This window comes from Bipolaris maydis (assembly GCF_028858645.1).
Source record: "Bipolaris maydis strain C4 unplaced genomic scaffold PSV08scaffold_8, whole genome shotgun sequence".
NCBI lineage: Eukaryota > Fungi > Ascomycota > Dothideomycetes > Pleosporales > Pleosporaceae > Bipolaris > Bipolaris maydis.
The window spans coordinates 174,508-192,023 of record NW_027093864.1 but is presented as its reverse complement, the minus strand read 5'-3'; the positions used below and the strand labels follow the sequence as shown (position 1 = coordinate 192,023).

The 17,516-nt window shown below is 52.0% G+C and overlaps 5 protein-coding genes across 5 annotated transcripts; 3 read left to right on the top strand and 2 right to left on the bottom strand.

Annotated features, from left to right (window-relative positions):
- Positions 1-1,476: 1,476 nt before the first annotated feature.
- On the top strand, positions 1,477-2,908 carry PSV08DRAFT_410056 (uncharacterized protein; the record flags this gene model as incomplete). The annotated part of the gene is made up of 6 exons (XM_014218719.1): positions 1,477-1,626; positions 1,685-1,743; positions 1,798-1,843; positions 1,893-2,047; positions 2,102-2,213; positions 2,273-2,908. The coding sequence occupies 6 exons, from the start codon at positions 1,477-1,479 to the stop codon at positions 2,906-2,908; spliced, it is 1,158 nt and encodes a 385-aa protein (XP_014074194.1).
- Positions 2,909-4,387: 1,479 nt separating this feature from the next.
- On the top strand, positions 4,388-5,967 carry PSV08DRAFT_224149 (uncharacterized protein; the record flags this gene model as incomplete). The annotated part of the gene is made up of 6 exons (XM_014218718.2): positions 4,388-4,553; positions 4,636-4,694; positions 4,754-4,799; positions 4,858-5,015; positions 5,068-5,179; positions 5,254-5,967. Coding segments are annotated over 6 exons (1,255 nt in total), but the record flags the coding sequence as incomplete, so codon positions are not given.
- Positions 5,968-6,294: 327 nt separating this feature from the next.
- PSV08DRAFT_203418 (CTP synthase N-terminus-domain-containing protein) lies at positions 6,295-8,880 on the bottom strand. The gene is made up of 6 exons (XM_066092034.1): positions 8,758-8,880; positions 8,699-8,708; positions 8,474-8,514; positions 8,362-8,423; positions 7,841-8,312; positions 6,295-7,781 (listed from the first exon to the last, which is right to left on the bottom strand). The coding sequence occupies exons 1-6, from the start codon at positions 8,803-8,805 to the stop codon at positions 6,654-6,656; spliced, it is 1,761 nt and encodes a 586-aa protein (XP_065948976.1). The 5' UTR covers positions 8,806-8,880; the 3' UTR covers positions 6,295-6,653.
- A 362-nt stretch (positions 8,881-9,242) lies between these two features.
- On the bottom strand, positions 9,243-10,889 carry PSV08DRAFT_391188 (velvet factor-domain-containing protein; the record flags this gene model as incomplete). The annotated part of the gene is made up of 2 exons (XM_014218715.2): positions 9,243-10,053; positions 10,108-10,889. The coding sequence occupies 2 exons, from the start codon at positions 10,887-10,889 to the stop codon at positions 9,408-9,410; spliced, it is 1,428 nt and encodes a 475-aa protein (XP_014074190.2). The 3' UTR covers positions 9,243-9,407.
- A 2,814-nt stretch (positions 10,890-13,703) lies between these two features.
- Positions 13,704-14,688, top strand: PSV08DRAFT_391183 (Bicoid-interacting protein 3-domain-containing protein; the record flags this gene model as incomplete). The annotated part of the gene is made up of 3 exons (XM_014218714.1): positions 13,704-13,731; positions 13,850-13,999; positions 14,084-14,688. 3 exons carry the CDS (start codon positions 13,704-13,706, stop codon positions 14,686-14,688), a joined length of 783 nt encoding a protein of 260 aa, XP_014074189.1.
- Positions 14,689-17,516: the final 2,828 nt, after the last annotated feature.

The window sequence follows — 17,516 nt, the reverse complement described above, 5'->3', positions numbered from 1 at the left end:
GATAACAAATCTATATTTATTATAGAGATATTCTGAATAATTACAAATGTATAGAGTATAGATAGTACTCTTTATAGTATAGTGCTTACTCTTCACCCTGACCTGTATTGTCCCCTTGCTAGTGGCCTACATACATTACTTCTCCTATGTAGCACAGTACATCTCCACATAGTCGTTTGCGTTCTGTCGTTTCAAGTCTGTCCGGATCCGGATTCAAGTCGGCCGCTTTAGGGATGCCAACAGTTTCGGTCTTGCAAACGGAGTTGAGCTTGTCAGCAGTTCCAGGGGTTTGAGGGCGTGTCAACGGCTTGAGGCGTGTCAACAGCTGGGAGTGTAGCGTTTGCACCCGCGCAAGGGTACGTAGGTAAGCTGCAGGTGACATACTATGCTACATGGCACAAGTGATGTGTGTGGGGGCGCGCTAAAATGAAGATCAGGCTCTTCTTCGGATGACAAAACTATATTTATTATAGAGATATTTTGAATAATTACAAATGTATAGAGTATAGATAGTACTCTTTATAGTATAGCGCTTACTCTTCACCCTGACCTGTATTGTCCCCTTGCTAGTGGCCTACATACATTATTTCTCCTATGTAGCACAGTAAAACAATTGCTGTGGAGTCAGCTTTAAAAAGTCCCGATTGATGCTCTGAGATAATGGTCGCCAAGGACAAACACTGTGTCGGGCTCCGACTGATTCTGCATGAAACATCCCAGCGAGACAGTGGCGGCTTAGAAAGTCCCCCTGTATGACAGCCGTTCCCAGTATATCGTTCCTACGTACCCGGTGGTACGAAAGTATTCATAGTGGGTCGATGGCAAAGGGGGCTCTAAAGCTGTCTAGGTAGCGACGTGGATATATGAAGAACCAATTGTAGCTCGACTTTATGTCACTTTTGTACGACTTAGGCTTAGAGCGAGCCTTTCTAGGTGATTCTAAGCTGACTAAACCAAAATTGCATCGCAGACCCACTGTGAATACTTTCGTACCACCGGGTATGTACGCGTCCATTACGCCACAAATATTTACATCCTAGAACCTGGTGGACGTCAAAAACCGCTAATGCATGTCAACTGTCAAGTTGAACCTCTGTTTTGGGGCAGCATACTGAAGATCCCGTCTCGAGTTTACTGCTCGAATACTCGGATATCAGTGCGTAGCACCAATGAGGGCAATGCGTAGCGGCTACACGGCTTGGTACGAGAACCTGAGACTACTGAACGCTTTGATGCATTTGCATTTCATGGATCTGAGTTCGCGGATATCGAAGAAGGCAGATCACTGATAAGGAGATTTCCAAGTCCCCTTCATTGCCCGAGGGCTCGACCGTCATAGCAAAGACTTAGTGAACTTATAACCTGTAATTGTGCTCTGGTGAATATGAGCTTTACCTTTGATATCCATTCTGTGTCTCGACACACGCTCTTCGAGTCGTGGGCTACTACTGTCTGAAAGCTCACAACCTCAAGATCATGGCACTATCAAATCTCCAACCACTGGCGTATGCCGTTGCTTACATTACATTTACGCTCGGTATCATTTCCTTCTTTCTTCGCTTTTACTGTCGACGCTACATTCTGCACCTATGGGGTTGGGACGATCATTTTGCAGTGCTGATTCTTGTACGTGGTTTGTACCGTCCTCCTGTGACAGAGGCACAGCTAACGGCAAGAATTACAGGCCTTTAGCATTGGCCAACAAGTCATCCTGCACATGTTTCTGTACTGGGGATGTGGCTTGTATGACTGCCCCTGCTTTGCTCGCCACAGACTAATTGCTGACTGGAGACACAGACACATGACAACATTGACCACACATCAGCAGCTTCAAATCATCAAAGTACGAGCTTCATGTGAGATTAGCGGTGAAATGCTCTAACTCAAAACAGTGGCTGTTTATCGACCAAGTTGTGTACTACTTGGTACACTGGGTAATCAAATCGGCTTTCCTCCTATTCTACCTGCGCCTGTCAACCATAAAGCCCTTTCGTATCGCCATATACATTGGCGGCGTCATAAACGGTGCTATCCTGATCATAAACACGTATGTCCACCTTTTGCTGTAACATAACTCACGTCTCGCTGACACAAAAGCCAGGCTCATGGCATGCTTCCAGTGTGTCCCGTTCGATGAGATTCTCCACCCAGGCACCCACCCAAATGCCGTCTGCATCAATAAGCTTGCCATTCTTATCGTGCCGTCCGTCCTCGTAAGTCCTTCTTTCCCTTCACAGACGCAGATAACAAGGTACTAATAACAGCAACATAGAACATCTTTGCAGACTTGTACATCCTCATTCTCCCCATCTACACAGTCTGGAACCTACAAATGACGCTAGGCCGCAAGCTCAGAGTGATTGGCGTCGTGGCATTCGGCAGCAGTTCCGTCATCATTGCTTGTTTCCGGCTTATACCTCTGTTTGAGCTGTTCCGCTCGCGAGATATATCATGGGTGCTCGGCAAAATGGTTATCGTTGCATCACTTGAGATTCAGTGCGCCATCATCGCAGTCAACCTACCGGGTCTCAAGCCCCTATGGACCCGCATGATGGGCGGCAGTTCGTCTGGTTCGCGACCTGGAGGCGACAGCAACTCCAACAACAAAAGGTACAGGCTGTCGTCGCGGGGCCACATTGTTACGTTTGGCTCCGAGGGTAGAGAGCTGCGTGCAGGCAAGTGGGCGAGGAAGAACCATAGGGGAAGTGTCGCGCGGACGGATCAGGGGCTCACTGTCACTGAGTCTGAAGAGGAGCTGTGTCGACAAGGTGGGATTTCGCTGCGTATGTCGAACCATATCCTAGATGGAGACGGTGGTGCTATCAATATCCAAAAGGGCATTCATGTCCGGAGCTCAGAAGGGAATTTGGACAAGGCCATCACTGAGAGCTACGTCTCGAGGGTTTGAGAGCCGACGGCTTGTTTGAGGAGATTAATGAGACCAATTATATGTTCCCTTTGTTTGTACCTTGAGTTTATTATAGCGAAGAGATGAACGAGACATGCTTTGACAGCCTCAGCTTTAGTCATAATGCGATTTCGTTCTCACCACCTTCCATAACATGACAAGCTACATACATATCATATCTCGAGCCGCGTAGACACAAATACACAGTCTACCCTGCTGAACTAAAACACCTCATCGATCACCATCGAGAGTCTGCATCGCCCGATCACTTGTACCCACCACGTGCATCGCCTAAATATATCCCAGCTCCCCAACCCCCCAGTTTGCCCGCGCCCAAACCAATATCCGTCGCACATGACCTGTATCACCCTCAATACGTTCCGTTTGATGTTTATACCCTTGCTTTCGACCCGCTGTCTCGCAATCTAAGCCAGCATTCTCTCGATCATCGCCGTGGCATTGGTACGATCGGGGTGGTGAAAACAAAAATCAACTTGCGCTGAGGAGTTTCGTGACGAAGATCGGGGAACAAGGGATGTTTCTCCTTGTTGGATTATTTGTGTGTAACTTTTGTTTTGCCCTTACGTTGCGAGTGTAAGGGCGGCCAGTTGGGATTGCGAAACGAGATGCAAACGGGCAGGAGTTGCTTTTTGCGGAAGAAGATGGGCGAATGGAGTTGTGTGGCGGCGGTGTTTGTTTACGAACTAGGGATTCTCTAGTACTACAGGAAGACGAAGAGTTTACGAGTGATCATTTTTTTTATATCCACATTGTCTCATTCAAATATTTGATGGATTTCTTGGGAGGGAAATCGCTATTCCTCCTCCTCACCTCCCAAGTGTCCAACAACATACTCTGTGCTGTCTCTCAAAGTTCCGAAACAATTCACTCAAACACAAATCTCACAAGTCCAGTGCTTCTACTTACCAAACTCTCCAAGACAAATACATACTCGACGACGGTAAAAAGCAATCCAAGCTCCTCCCACCCAAAAAAGGGGGGGTCCGCGGCATTATAACAAACCCATCAATCACCTCTCCCGACACATCGGAAACGCAAACAATTTGCTTTTTTGTCCCTCCCCCCCACAACGCCATTGCCGTCTCAAGCCTACGAACGCTTGTTCCAAACCCACCACGGGCGATCGCACACAGCCAAACGGCGACCTGCTGCCAAGTGCTAGCTCAGGAACAATGCCGATGTCCCCCCAAAAAAGAAAAAAAATAATCTTGATAGTAACGAGTCCTAGAAGAAGAAGAACAATCGCGGAATAAGGAGAGGGGTTTAAGATGTAGCTTACCCGGCAGCCTGCTCAAAAAGTTTTTCTTCCTGTTCTCACTGCGGGCCAGCCCACCTTCTTCCACTCTTTCTTGTTTTGTTTTTCCTTTGACAAAATTTTCCATTTCGCATTAGAGATGCGCCTTGTAGGCTGGGTTTGGCATCGACTCGTGGACTCTGCCGCTACCACTGCCACCTTACGATGATGATGATGATGGATTTGGGTACTAGTATCCAGCCGCTTGCGTATGGGATTGCGTATTCGACCTTTTTTGTCGGCACTTTATCGATTTTGCTGCGGTTTTATTGCCGGTATATTGTTCTGAGAACGTGGGGGTGGGATGATTATATTGCCGTGGCTATTCTGGTATGTTTTCGGTGATTGGAGGCTTTTCTTGCGACAAGCTGGCTACGGGAAGGGAGAGCTAACGTGAAGGATGGTGAATTAGGCTTTTAGTTTTGCGCAGCAGGGCGTGCTGCAGATGTTTTTGTATTGGGGGTGTGGACTGTAAGATACTTTGATGGCTCTGGAAGTCACATTGATAAGTTGTGCTGACTTGAAGGCAGTCATATGGGAGCCCTGGATACGAACCACCATCTCGAGATTACCAAGGTGAGAGTGAATGTTTAAGGGGCAGTTTGGAGAGATTTGTTCTGACCAAGAGAATCAGTGGTTATTTATTGAAGAAGTTCTCTACTACTCTGTTCACTGGGTGATCAAATTAGCTTTTCTCGTATTTTACCTTCGTTTATCTCCCGATAGCGACACCTTTCGATACGCCGTCTATTTTGGAGTGGGATTTAACACTCTTGTATGGATTACCAGTGTGTAAGGCATGCCAACCCTCCAAGTACTCGCAAAGTCTAACGTCAACGATCAGCCTTGTAGCATGTTTCCAATGCATGCCATTTGACGAAATATTTCACCCAGGTACACATTCTGATGCTCAATGCATCAACAAGATGATACTTCTCCTCGGCCCTTGCATTCTAGTAAGTCCTTTTTGGCCTTCATATCCACATTCTCCTTTCCATCTTCTCCAGCCCACCTAACACCATCTCCACAGAACATCCTCGTAGACATCTACATCCTAATCCTCCCCATCTCCACCATCTGGGCCCTAAAAAACATCCGCATGCGCCGCAAAATCGCCGTCCTCTGCGTCATCGGCTTCGGCGGCATCTCCGTCCTCATCGCCTGCTGCCGCATCGTCATCCTCCTGCGCCTGTCATCCCCCTCCCCTTCCCTCGACACCTCCTACATCCTCGGCACCATGGTCGTCGTCAGCGCCCTAGAAATCCAATCCGCCATCATCGCCGTCAATCTCCCCAGCCTCAAGGCCCTCTGGACAAAATACACGGGCGCAAACGGCGCAGTACCGACAAGTCGCCAGAATCTACACAACAAGGCGTACAAAATGTCGAGTTTCACCGGCACCGATTCCGACTCGGAGTCGGAGTCGTTGTCGCCTACTTGCCCAAACAGACCCCGCATCAATAAAAAACGCTCCTCGGATTCCACTTCGTCCTTCTGGGACGCAGACAACCCGCTCACGACCCTCGCGTCAGAGGAAGAGTCCGTCCTCGGCGACATGATGGCCGTCGTGATGCCCCTCCAGTGGGTCCGCAGCGACATACGCGCCATTCGCGTGGGGAGGGGCTACATTGTGCGCAGCATGATGAGCATGGAACGCGTGGAGGATTGCTTCCCCGTCGGCCATTTTCTGAGGAACTATGGGCCGAGGAGGGATGCGGAGAGCGTGGTTGCGTCGCTGGTTTGACATTACGTGTATATGAAGAAATGAATTGAATATGATAATCACGTCATGGTGGATTGCACACAGTTGACATGTAACAAATGCTTTTTTACCATCCTTTCACATACGACCATCGGCGAAATCTAGCACTGGATCCCGTTCGTTCTCCGCACGTTAAGTCTTCGACCGGCGGACTAGTAGTCAGGTGGGTGACTACTGGCGAATCCCCGCTGTTGTATGTTTTTGTTTCTTGTTTCTTACTTTTTTTTACATGACCACGGCGAGTAGATGGGTATGTAGTGTGCGAGATGTTGATCGGTGCACCCTTGGTGGAACAATGGAAGCGCCAAGTAGTTCCTAGCCAAAGATGAAATCTTCTAGGCCACTCATTCATTCCTTCGTTGTGTCATCATCTACTGATATGAAGCTACTTTCTTCTAGGTATCATGCATGTCTTTTTTCTTCTTACAAGTCTCAGAGGTTGCCTTCCTGTGACCACAAAAACTATCCTATCCAACCCCGTCAAAATGAACGTCAAAATCCATGGTCCGTTAACTCCAAAACATGAAGAAGAATTGCCCCTTTAAATTGTCGTTTGCCTATGCAGAGGAGCGGACCTGGCACCATCAGATGCATTGACCGCCGTCTGACTTCCCGATTTCCCAGTGATATGACTAATTGATCTGGTCTTTCCGGCTGCAATGCTCCACCTAAACATTGCTGACCTTGAGGCCATTTACACCGTTTGTGATACCATCAGTCTCGGGGCCGTTCTGGTAATCGCGTGTGATTTCTTCCAGCATGCCCGCACTGGCCGCAACGAAACCCAGGTAGGGCCTGCTTGGATCCAGGACACGGGAAAGGTATTCTGGGTGAAACTGGACACCGACGAACCAAGGGTGGTCCTTGATTTCAATGACCTCCATACGGACACCAGCTTCGTCCTTGCCAACAAAACTCAGGCCGCCCTTCTCAAGGGTGTCGATGTAATCCGGGTTGACTTCATAGCGGTGACGGTGTCGTTCCAGAATCTCGCTCTTACCAGCATATAGAGCGCGAAGACGAGACCACTCACTGCCAGGCTGGAACAACGTTGGTCGAAGACCCAGACGCATGGATGCACCCATGGTTGTCTTGTCAACCTCTGGCATGAACATGATGAGCTTGTTCTGAGCCTCGCCGTTGAACTCCTCCGAGGTAGCGTCCTTGATGCCACAGACATTGCGGGCATATTCGATGACGGCGATCTGCATACCAAGGCAGACGCCAAGGTAGGGCTTTTTGTTCTCGCGCGCCCACGTGGCTGCTGCAATCATACCCTCGGTGGCACGCTGACCAAAGCCTCCTGGGACAAGAATACCTGAGGCTTTGACAACCTCGTGCCATGCATTGTGAAACTTGGCGGGGTCTGATTGTTGACATTTTGGCTCTAGATGATCAGAGTCAACCCACCGAATATCGAGCTTCTTCCTGCACCGCATCGTGGCGTGTTCCAACGCCTTGATGACGGAAAGATATGAGTCTTGAAGCTCGACGTACTTTCCAACCAGGGCAATGGTTATAGGGTCGTGATATCGCGTGTCATGACCGGTAAGCGACTGCCATTGTGCCCAGGTGTGGTTGCCCTTTTGCAACATCTGAGGAGATATGGTGACTTGTTCAAGAGCAAGGAATTGGCGAACCATGGGAATCAGTTTTTGCTGCTCGAGGAGCATGGGAACTTGGTAGATTGATGGCATGTCCCTGACAACAAGGACCTGCTCGTTTTCAACCTGGCAGAAATGGGCAATTTTCTCCACAGCGGAGGCATCGAGTTCGCGTTCACAACGGCAGGCAATCTGGATTTTGTTAGGCATAGATACATCGAGCATGTGCTTTTGGAGATCCAAACACATACCAAATCTGGAATCAGACCATTACTCCTCACTGCCTTGATTGCCTGTTGCGTAGGCTTCGTCTTTTGCTCTCCGTGAATAACAGGCACGTACGAAACGTGGATCTGCATAAAGTTGTTCTTGCCCGCACGTCTCCTCAGCTGGCTCATAGCCTCGACAAAGGGCATGCTCTCAATATCACCAACAGTACCACCCAGTTCAATTATACAGACGTCGGGCTCCTCGCCCGAGTCATCGACGGGAATGCGCGAGACCCTCTGGATCCATTCCTGAATGGCATCCGTGATATGGGGGACGACTTGTACGGTTTTACCCAGATAGTCGCCCTTGCGCTCGCGCTCAATGACGTGCTGGTAAATCTTGCCAGTGGTGATATTGTTATCGCGTGTCAGGGTAATGTTCAGATAGCGCTCGTAATTTCCGAGATCGAGATCGACTTCACCGCCATCGGAGAGGACAAAGACTTCACCATGCCTGTTTTGTGTTCAGCCATTGTTATAGAAGTGACCAAAATGAGTCGTACTCCTTGGGATTCATAGTCCCCGCATCGACATTGAGATATGGGTCGACCTTGATCGACGAGACGTGCTGAGACGTCAGTACGCTTTGCAAACGTGCTGGCCTGCTATACTTATCTTAAGGCCAATAGTTTTGAGTAATAAGCCAGTCGACGATGCTGTTGTACGTCAATTAGCTTACGTTTACTGCTGTGCGCTTAATTACGCAAGTTCCGTAGAGAGCCATTGCATAATATTTTAAAAGGCCATATCTTGGGGAAAGACTGAACCACTTCTTCAAGAGTCATACAGTCCCTAGAAATTTGGTGCCATGCTCGTGGCACATTTTTGAGCAGAGCTTACCTATGATACCCTATTTTACGCATTAGTGGTGATCAAAGGCGCGGCAACCTGCAGCTTACCTTCCCCACGCCGCTGATGACGCCGCCAGACACGAGCACGTATTTCATGATTGCTGCTTTCAGTGCCTTAATTGCTTGTGGGGAAGGGGAGGGAAGAAAAGAAAGTTGAGATTTCAGGCGCGTGAAACTTGAAAAGAAAATCGGGCGCATGGGCCCTTTGTTAGTGGGGCCGACGCTTATAGCGTGGGTTTCCCCCCCCCCCTCCTTCCTCTCTTTGTGCGCGCCACACTTGAGCCTTAACTACAACACCTCACTTTCCGTTGGCTTGCACAATGATATTCAGGCGTCTTGGAAACAAAAACTTCTATCGACTGCGAATAAGGTGCTATGGAATGGTATCGTGCTCTCTCATCGCTGGAATTCCCAAATGCAAGTACAAGAGAAAAAAAGGGTTCGCCGTATCGACGCCGTCCAGGTTAGGTTTCACCCTCCGCCCTTCCTCCTATCCTGCACAAGCCACCAACCATTGAATTCAGAATCAAAATTGTTGGTGAGAAATGCAGTCATTTCGTGACGTCGTCAAAATGCAAAACAGCATCTGCGAAAAAAAAGCTTCAGATATCCCATGATGACCCTGTCTGCGCCACCCGATATGAAGGAAGATGATGTGAAAAGCCAGTAATTGAAAGAGACAACATGGGTAACGGTCATTACTCCCTGCGCCGCCTCTTAAGTTCCTCTTCTTCTGTGTTGTCGTGCTCTTGACTCGCAGTAAGTCGCTTACGTGCAAGTGCCTTCTCGTTTCCCTTTTTGACTTGAATGTTGCAGCCTTGTAGCTTTAATGCCCTGGTCAGAGCGCTGCTCGGCCGCATACCGGGGAAATCTTTGGCTGTATAGACGGTAAAGACGTCGCTCAAGACTTCGGTCAGGATTGGCGAGAAGCCTCCGACGTGCAGGTTCATGGGGTCGATGCGCATAAGCACAAACCGAAGTCGATATTTGCCATGGGTGCGACACGAAAGATCTGGGAAGCAAAAGAAACAGCCCTCGACATCGTGCTCATCTTTTGCCACGGATGGCGAGGCTACAAGCTGGCCCATTAATCGCCGTGTCGTTCGTCGGTCTGGTTGTATGAGTGCTGTTTCTTCGTTGGTGCCTTCGGCATTCCAAAGCGTGCAGTGGACTACGTTGAGAGAATAGCGTAGCTCTTCTTGTTCAGCAGCACCAGTTTTCGGATCCGTCACCAAGAGCTGGATGATGGGTGGAGGATCAATGACTCTTCGGTCGCGTTCGCCGAATCCGCATGCCCGCGCAGCAATGGGCTGTTGCCGGACACGGAGCTCATAGTTGAGGTTTCTGCGATTGGTGAGTTGAGCGCCACATTGGTGTCCGGGTAAGAAAAGTACTTACAGTTGTTCATTGTACACGGGTTGTGGTATAGATCCTGGTAATGGGACAGGACGCACTTGTTTTGGAGGTGGTGGGGGAGGAGCAGCGGCTGACGGCTCTGAATATGCAACCGGGACCAAAGGCCCTCCAATGGAGCCTCGTTGGGATCGCGCATGTTGCAGGGAGCCAACAGATCCACGGTATGGAGTGCTACTTGATGCATAGCTCGGAGTGTATGCAGGTGAGGGGAGCGGAGGATAAGACCTTTGGTGGGATGGTTCTACTGGCGAAGTAAGAGACGAATAGCCTCCTTGCTCGGGATGCGGTGGGTGGCGCTGAAAAGGACGGTGCTCCTCGTAGGAATAGCGCTGCTCAGCTAGTCTTCGAGGGCCTCTGCTGTCGTATTCTGAATGTGGCGAGATTGGAGGGCCGTATTGCCGAGGAGAATATGGTGGATCGGACCTGGGCGGGGTGTATGGATTGGAGGGCTGCAACAGCTTGTCGACAGGCGCGGCTGCTGGCCTATGTGTCGCGGGCGGCTGTGTGTGGTAATCATTGCGAGGAGGCAGTCCGGAGTGGATCGAAGGCAGCTGGTTGATGGGCGAGCGGAAGTGGTGATCCGGCCGGTGTGGTACAGCATCTGGCGGAATCTCTAGTGGGGGCAGGCGGCGATGGGAGTAGTCGAGAAAGCCTGGAGGGGAGAAGACGGGGGGCTTCTGCGTCTCAGTCATGGCTGGAGGAGGTTGAGAAGCGGGTGGTAGAGGGAGGGCCGGGGGTGGAGGAAGAGGAGGTGGTTGGGACATGCGTGTATTATTATTTGCCCGAACCAGGACACGATGCACGCAGCCGCATTTGGATCACGTTTGTGTTCAGTTTGGAGGCTCTTTTCAGAATGGGAGCATCCGGGCGTGGTGCAGAGTTGGACAGGACGTCAGGAATGCAGCACTGCCTCTAGTGTGGCGGCATGAGTGGTTTATAGTTGAAGAGCCCCTTGTAGGCGACCCTGTACGTATCTGGATCGCCAGCAGCCAGATCGCCGCCGGGCTGCTTGAATTCAGTAATGGCGACGTTAAGGTGGAGAGGCGCTCAGACGCATTAAAACAACGGCCGCCCGGGAAGAGGACAGGATGCAGACCGGGGCGGACCCGCATGCACCCTGTTCACTGGCAAGCCTCACGCCAACCGTCAAGCGTAGCCGGCTCGGAGCATAAATTTCGACCAGGACAGCGATAAGTGCAGCAGACGACGCTGCGTGATGTGTGGATCCGAGCTTGGCGGACGGCTAGTTCGTGGACCCCCAGATTCTGACGTGTGGGCGGCGGCGGCGAGGCCATGTGAAGGACGACGGCTTTCGGGACTGCGAGCGTCGGGCGGCGGAGTAAGTACTTGGTACTATGTAGAGTATGTATTTGTGCAGGCAGTGGTGTGATGTTGTTGATTCATTCACTTGACGGACTGTTTCATTCAGCCATCCATTCATCCAGTAGTGGCATCATGTCTGCTCGATGATTCATTTATTCGCCCATCCATCTATCCACCCCCGCCAGCTACCCAGCTACCCACCCATCCGCCCATCCACCCACCCCGTTGATTCAATTATTTGCATCGTGTCTAGGATAATGCCGGGCTAGCTGATGCATGTGGTCTCTTGGGGGGGGGTGGGCATCCACACACTCTCCCTCTATCTGGACCACATGCAGCAGTGAGTTTTGGGAAGCATACCCGGGGCTCGCTACAAGCTCTCTTTTTTTGGGTCTCTGCGCGCCTCTTGCTGTCTCTCTCCGCCCCCCCCTCGTTCTCACGGCCAGCTGGCAAGTGTTTTCGTGGGGGCGTCGCCAGAAGGAGGTCGAGGCCAGGGCCATGGAGAGACAAACAATGGCGAGCGGGTTTCGCAGGCCAGCTTGATTTCGAATCACAGCGGGCCAGGCTGTCGCACGCTGTAACGCGGCGGGCAGCCAATATGGAGCAACATGCCAGATATCACATAGCTCCAAGGACTGGGAGGAGGGGGGATGCGGCAAGAGGGAGCGGAGGTAGCATTGCGAAGCGGGTGTGTGCCTAGACCAGCTGCAACGCTGTTGCAAGGGTGTGTGTGGACGGCTCGAATCGAACAGCTTAGTGCTCTCGGCTTGAGGCCGTGAAGAGCTTCATCTGCCAGAGAGCACGGGGGGGTAGATCCAATGGCACGCCGGCGGGTTGCGGCTAAAAGCGATCTGCCCTGCGACGTCTTTCCTGTCTGTCTCCCCGCTGCTCGGTGGAGACTTTTCTGCTGGGTCTGCTGCCACGGACGCTGCGTGAATGATGAGCCATAGTGGCGACCAGGGTCAGCGACGGGTCTGCCCAATTCCGGGATTTTGGGAGAGTGCGCGATGCAGAGGCGCAACTTTGTGCTCGACAGCCCGAGACATACATGAGCCCGTCTCACGCGAATCACGCCGCCGCCCGCTTGGAGAGGGGGAGGTGGAGGGATGGAGAGGGCGCCATGGGGTGTGTGGGCTTGCGGCAGTTGTGCCCTTTGGCCGTTAATTGTCACCGTCACCGTCGCCGTCGCCGTCACCTGTCCAACGACGACTGCGTCAATAGTGGGTGACGAGTATACGCCTACCTACATGCACCGGATTCTGGGGCCCTGCCACGGACCCTGTCCCTCATGTTGCACTGCAACCCTGGCAAATGCCGCCTTTTTGCGGGCGGCCGAGCGCAAGCACCTCCCTACAGTCGTATCGTGGAGCCGGCAGAGCCCCTAATAGTCGACGCGTAGGTAAGTAAGTATTGCTGGCACGCGCTGGCGAGCACCCGTCCAGCGTACCTGCGCTCACCCTGGCCTAGCCAAGTCCGCGCTGTGCGACCTTGGGCGGGCGCATTGCTGCTTTCACTCGCTGCTCCTGGGCCTGTCTGCCCTGCGCGCTTCATGGGCCCTCGCTTCGCGCCCTCCATTTAACTAATACATGGGTTGGTTGGGTGCATGAATTGATTGCTGGACTGCTCGATTACTGGATTGGAGGGATGGAATTAATTGAGCGAGTGACTGATTGGGAGGATGGACTGGACTGGACTGGACTGGACTGGTTGAGGGATTGACTAGACGAGCTGCCAGCCTGAGAGAGAGAGAGCAGGAGAGGCAGAGAGAGGCAGAGAGAGGCAGATCTGCCGTGCTAGGCCCTTTACGCGAGCTCCTTCCCTCTGTTGCTGCTGCTGCCATCCCACTCACCCACTCACACCCACACCCACTCGTCCCCATTCGCAAATCCTTTTCTACTCTTGCTCTACTCCTGCTCTGCTCTACTGTATATATCCACTATTACTATACTACTATCCCATCCCACCACTGGCCACCCACCATCCCTATCCCATCTCCATCTCCATCTTCATCTGCCTCTCCCCCTCCCCTACCCGACCCTTTCCCCGTTAGCTTCATCTCATCTCATCTCATCTCGCCTCGCCTCGCCCATCTGCCCATCTCCTTCTCCCTCGCCCATCCCTCCGCCCAAACTCATCGCCGCCCCATCGCATGAATCACGTCGCCACTCGCCCGCAACAGGCCACCCCCAAGAACCTGCGCCCCCGTCGCGATCGACACCCCCGCTAAACAAGCACCCTGGCTCGACTCTGCCGCCATGGCTACCAGGTTTGGAAACTACCAAGGTGCGTGCCGCCAAACTTTGCCCTGAACGGTTCCTTGTCCCCCTCCTGCCTTTACTCGAATTGGCCGGCCGCTCGGCACAGGTTGCCTCGACTAGCCGTTGCTGACTCCGCGCCGCAGATTATAGTGGCGTCTCCAAACAACCTGCCTCTGCCACTCATGTTGTCGACCCACGACTGCAAATCCTGGATATGCTGATCCCGGCCATCTTCACCGCCAAGCACTGTTTGGATGTGGGCGCAAACGCAGGCAGCGTCAGTGTTCAACTTGGTAAGTGGCTGCCAAGGATACCCCTGCTCGTCTTGTCGAACCGACTATGAACAACCATGTGCTTGATATTGATCAAACGTGCAGCCTTTGACTTTGACGCCGCCTCCGTGACCGGCGTCGATATAGATCCTAGCCTAGTTGGCCAGGCCGAGAAGCTTTACGCTCTGCGCGCCTCCCGTCGTCGGCCCCCTACCGCTAGTTCGTCGCCCGTTGTCGACTACTTTCCCCTCTCGGCCCTGCTCACCCATGGCTATCGCATAGAGCCCCAAGGCAAGGCTGCACCCAACCCGTCGCCTTGGTTGGCTAACATGCCGAGCGTCACCTTCGTCGCCGCGGATTGGGCCCTGCCCACCGGCCATCCATTCCAAGACACTTATGATGTGATCCTAGCTCTATCCGTCATCAAATGGATCCATCTCGAGCATGGCGACCAAGGCCTGGTCGCCTTCTTCGCCAAATGCAGCAACTCGCTTGCACCTGGCGGGTATCTTGTTATCGAGCTCCAGCCGTGGGACTCGTATCTCAAGGCCGTTCGCCCCAATCACGCTCCACACTTTCAACAATCCTTGAATAACCTAAAGTACCGTCCAGAAGAGTCGTTTGACAAACTTCTCCGCGACCAAGGCTTGCACCTCTGCGCTTCATCAGACGCCCTTCCTCGGCGCATCAACGTCTACCAAAAAGCCTGACGATATTATCCACTGGTAGATTTGAAACATCCGCCCCCTCTGAATGTGGTCCTATAACGCTACCGAACGGTTTGGTTAACACCAAAACGTCCATTACTATTAGAATTACTATCGGTAGGGATCCCAAAGCCAGCTGCACGTCGTTTCACACTGCCCGGGCAATCAAACTCTAGTAGTCGTAGTTTGCCATGATTTTTTTTCCAGAAGACGATCTGACCGGACTACTCGACCTCTTTGTTCCTTGGCTTGTTCCTGGACACTGTGGCGCACGCATTTCCACAAATGGTTATTTCCGTTTTACGAATCATGGGAATTTGGTGTGCGGGTTGAGGATCTCGACTGGCTCGTATCCAAGATCCTCAGTGACAAAACTCCGCCCCACAGTTCACGATTTGTGTCCCGGTCTATCCCCTGTCTGCCGATCTTTCTCCTCACTAATCCAGGTTCTTCAAACTCAACCATCGTACGATCATCAGCACAAAGTGAGTAAAGATCGACCCACGAGTAGAAATTGCAGCAATTTTCTTGCCATGTTACTGGCACCATTACAGGTTTTGTATTATCATAGTTGAGTGTTGACTGTGACTGCGACTATTGAAGGCGTGATGTTTGATTGGCCACACCACGGATGAGGAAGTAGCTACTACACATCATGTCGCGATTTGGCGCTAGCAGTTGTCACAAGGTCACGGTGCAAGAGCTAGCGATAGCCGTCTCTCGGAGGTTTTGACATGTGCCAAATGATATGTATATCCCTACTCATCGAACCACTTGTAGTCGGATAAGGTAATGCACTAGGCAAAGGTTCAAACTTTGGGCCATTTCGGCCAAGTTTGAATCCGAGCGTGGTTTTGATGCTACCCAATGTACTTGGCCTCACCGACAGCCAGGTTGTCTTCTGCAATTAAGTATCAATTAAATTATGGTTTTGTGACGTGGTCGGGAAATGAGCCGACAACATATTAGTCTGTCGAGCATTGGGACGAACGAACAGCCGGTAACTACCGTGTCATGACAGTCAGATGCACGTGTAGGTTGCAGATCGTTCAGAAGAGACACGGCGTGGTTTGCAGGGGAAAAAAATTCCCTCCTTTGTGAACTACCAAGCATTGGTTGTGTTGATGGATAGTAGGTAAGAGGAGCACTTGAATGTGGAGTGATGTTGGGGCAATTGGTGAATCAGTATGAATCAGTCTGTAGTCATGGATAGTAGAGTATTTGTCAAGAGTGCAGGATAAAATAGGTGACCGTGCTAGGCACGTGGCCTCATTTCATTCCACATCAAAACGGGGCCGAGAGGATGTCGCTTCCACATCGGGACCTGCAGTCTTGATCTTTTCTGGATGCGAGATGGGCACTACAGTGAATATCTTCTCGTGTAGCCGAGATGAATGGTTGCCCTCCTTGAGCCACGCAAGATACAGGAGCAACGTACATACATACATACACACGTATTGTTTCATTTTCCAAGTTGGCATTCTATTGAGGGCAGTTCACGTCTTGGCCTCACTGTACGACAGCCGGAAGGATGTGCAGAAGCTACATAGCACATTACTTACAGCCAGTGCATGCTGCCGATAGAACAGAGGCTTGCCTTCTATCCCCGAGTGTGGTACTGAGAATGAACAGCACAGCTGGATTGATACCGAGTGCACAGACTGGACACAGTACTGCCAATCATGAACGAATGGCCTCTGGCAGAGAGACGGGGCGCTGAATCAAACATGAACAACACACCATCGGATGGCTGCATGGCGGAAGACAACGTGCATGCGTGTTGGGCGACTGGGACACGCCATGCTGCCCAATATAGCGGGCAATACAGGAGGGCGTAGGGTGGCTTTTGGTTGACAAGAAACGCACTGCACTGCACTGCACGCATCGCCAGATTTGCAGGGCGGCGGTGGCATGCCGGAAGTGTAGCCACGAGCGGCAGCCGTCTTCGGCGCGAGCCTCTCGATTACGTATGTATGCGGGGGAGGGGAAAAAAGCCCAATGATACCGAGCGCCTACGGGCTTGCAAGGGCATATGCAAAACATATCTCTTCTGCTGTGAAACCTTGCAACACACCCGTCCGTCCTTGCCACCAAATCTTGCATCGAGCCTCGCCCGAAAACACAAACCTCGCAAATGCCAGCCAGCATGCTGGAGTCAGCAACGGCTGCCCGCAGCTGAGAAGAAGAAGAGGAAGAAAAGCAAAACACCATCACACCGTTTAGCCGCGTTTGCCCCCCTCCCGAGCAACGTCCTCAGGCGCGAGAGATGAGGGAGAAAATTTTCGACGCTTTCTTGTCAGCGCAGCAGCGGGGCTGAGAAATATCGCCTCTCCTAGGCCGCCTCACCTCTGCGCTCCAGCTGGCGCCCGTGTTCCTTGGGCAATTGCTCGTCTCGCCCCTCTCCTACCAGACTCGTTCGCTGGGACCGACGCAACAATGACTCCTGGGACTGGCTGACGCCCACGTCGCGTAGTGCAATGGCAATGACGCGTAGCTGCTGGACCATCTGCGGTGGCAAGCCGTCTCAGCTTGGATGACCATCAGCTACCGGGCGACTAGGCCAAGCCAAGCACTACCAGACAGAGTATCTACTACTATATAAACTCTGGGCCGCTCCTCTCTGCGTGCCCACGTAGCAGGTTCCAGGCTCTAGGTTCCAGGTTGCAAGAGAGCACGCCAGACAAGCCGCCCAGCCAAAGGTGAGCAAAGCGCATTGAAAAAGTCAAATGTGTCGTTGGCACGCGTGGGATGCACGCAGCCACAGGTGCTGAGGCGCAAACGAACGGGCGCCGTATAAGGGGCGCGCTTATGACATGGAACGGTTTCGTGCT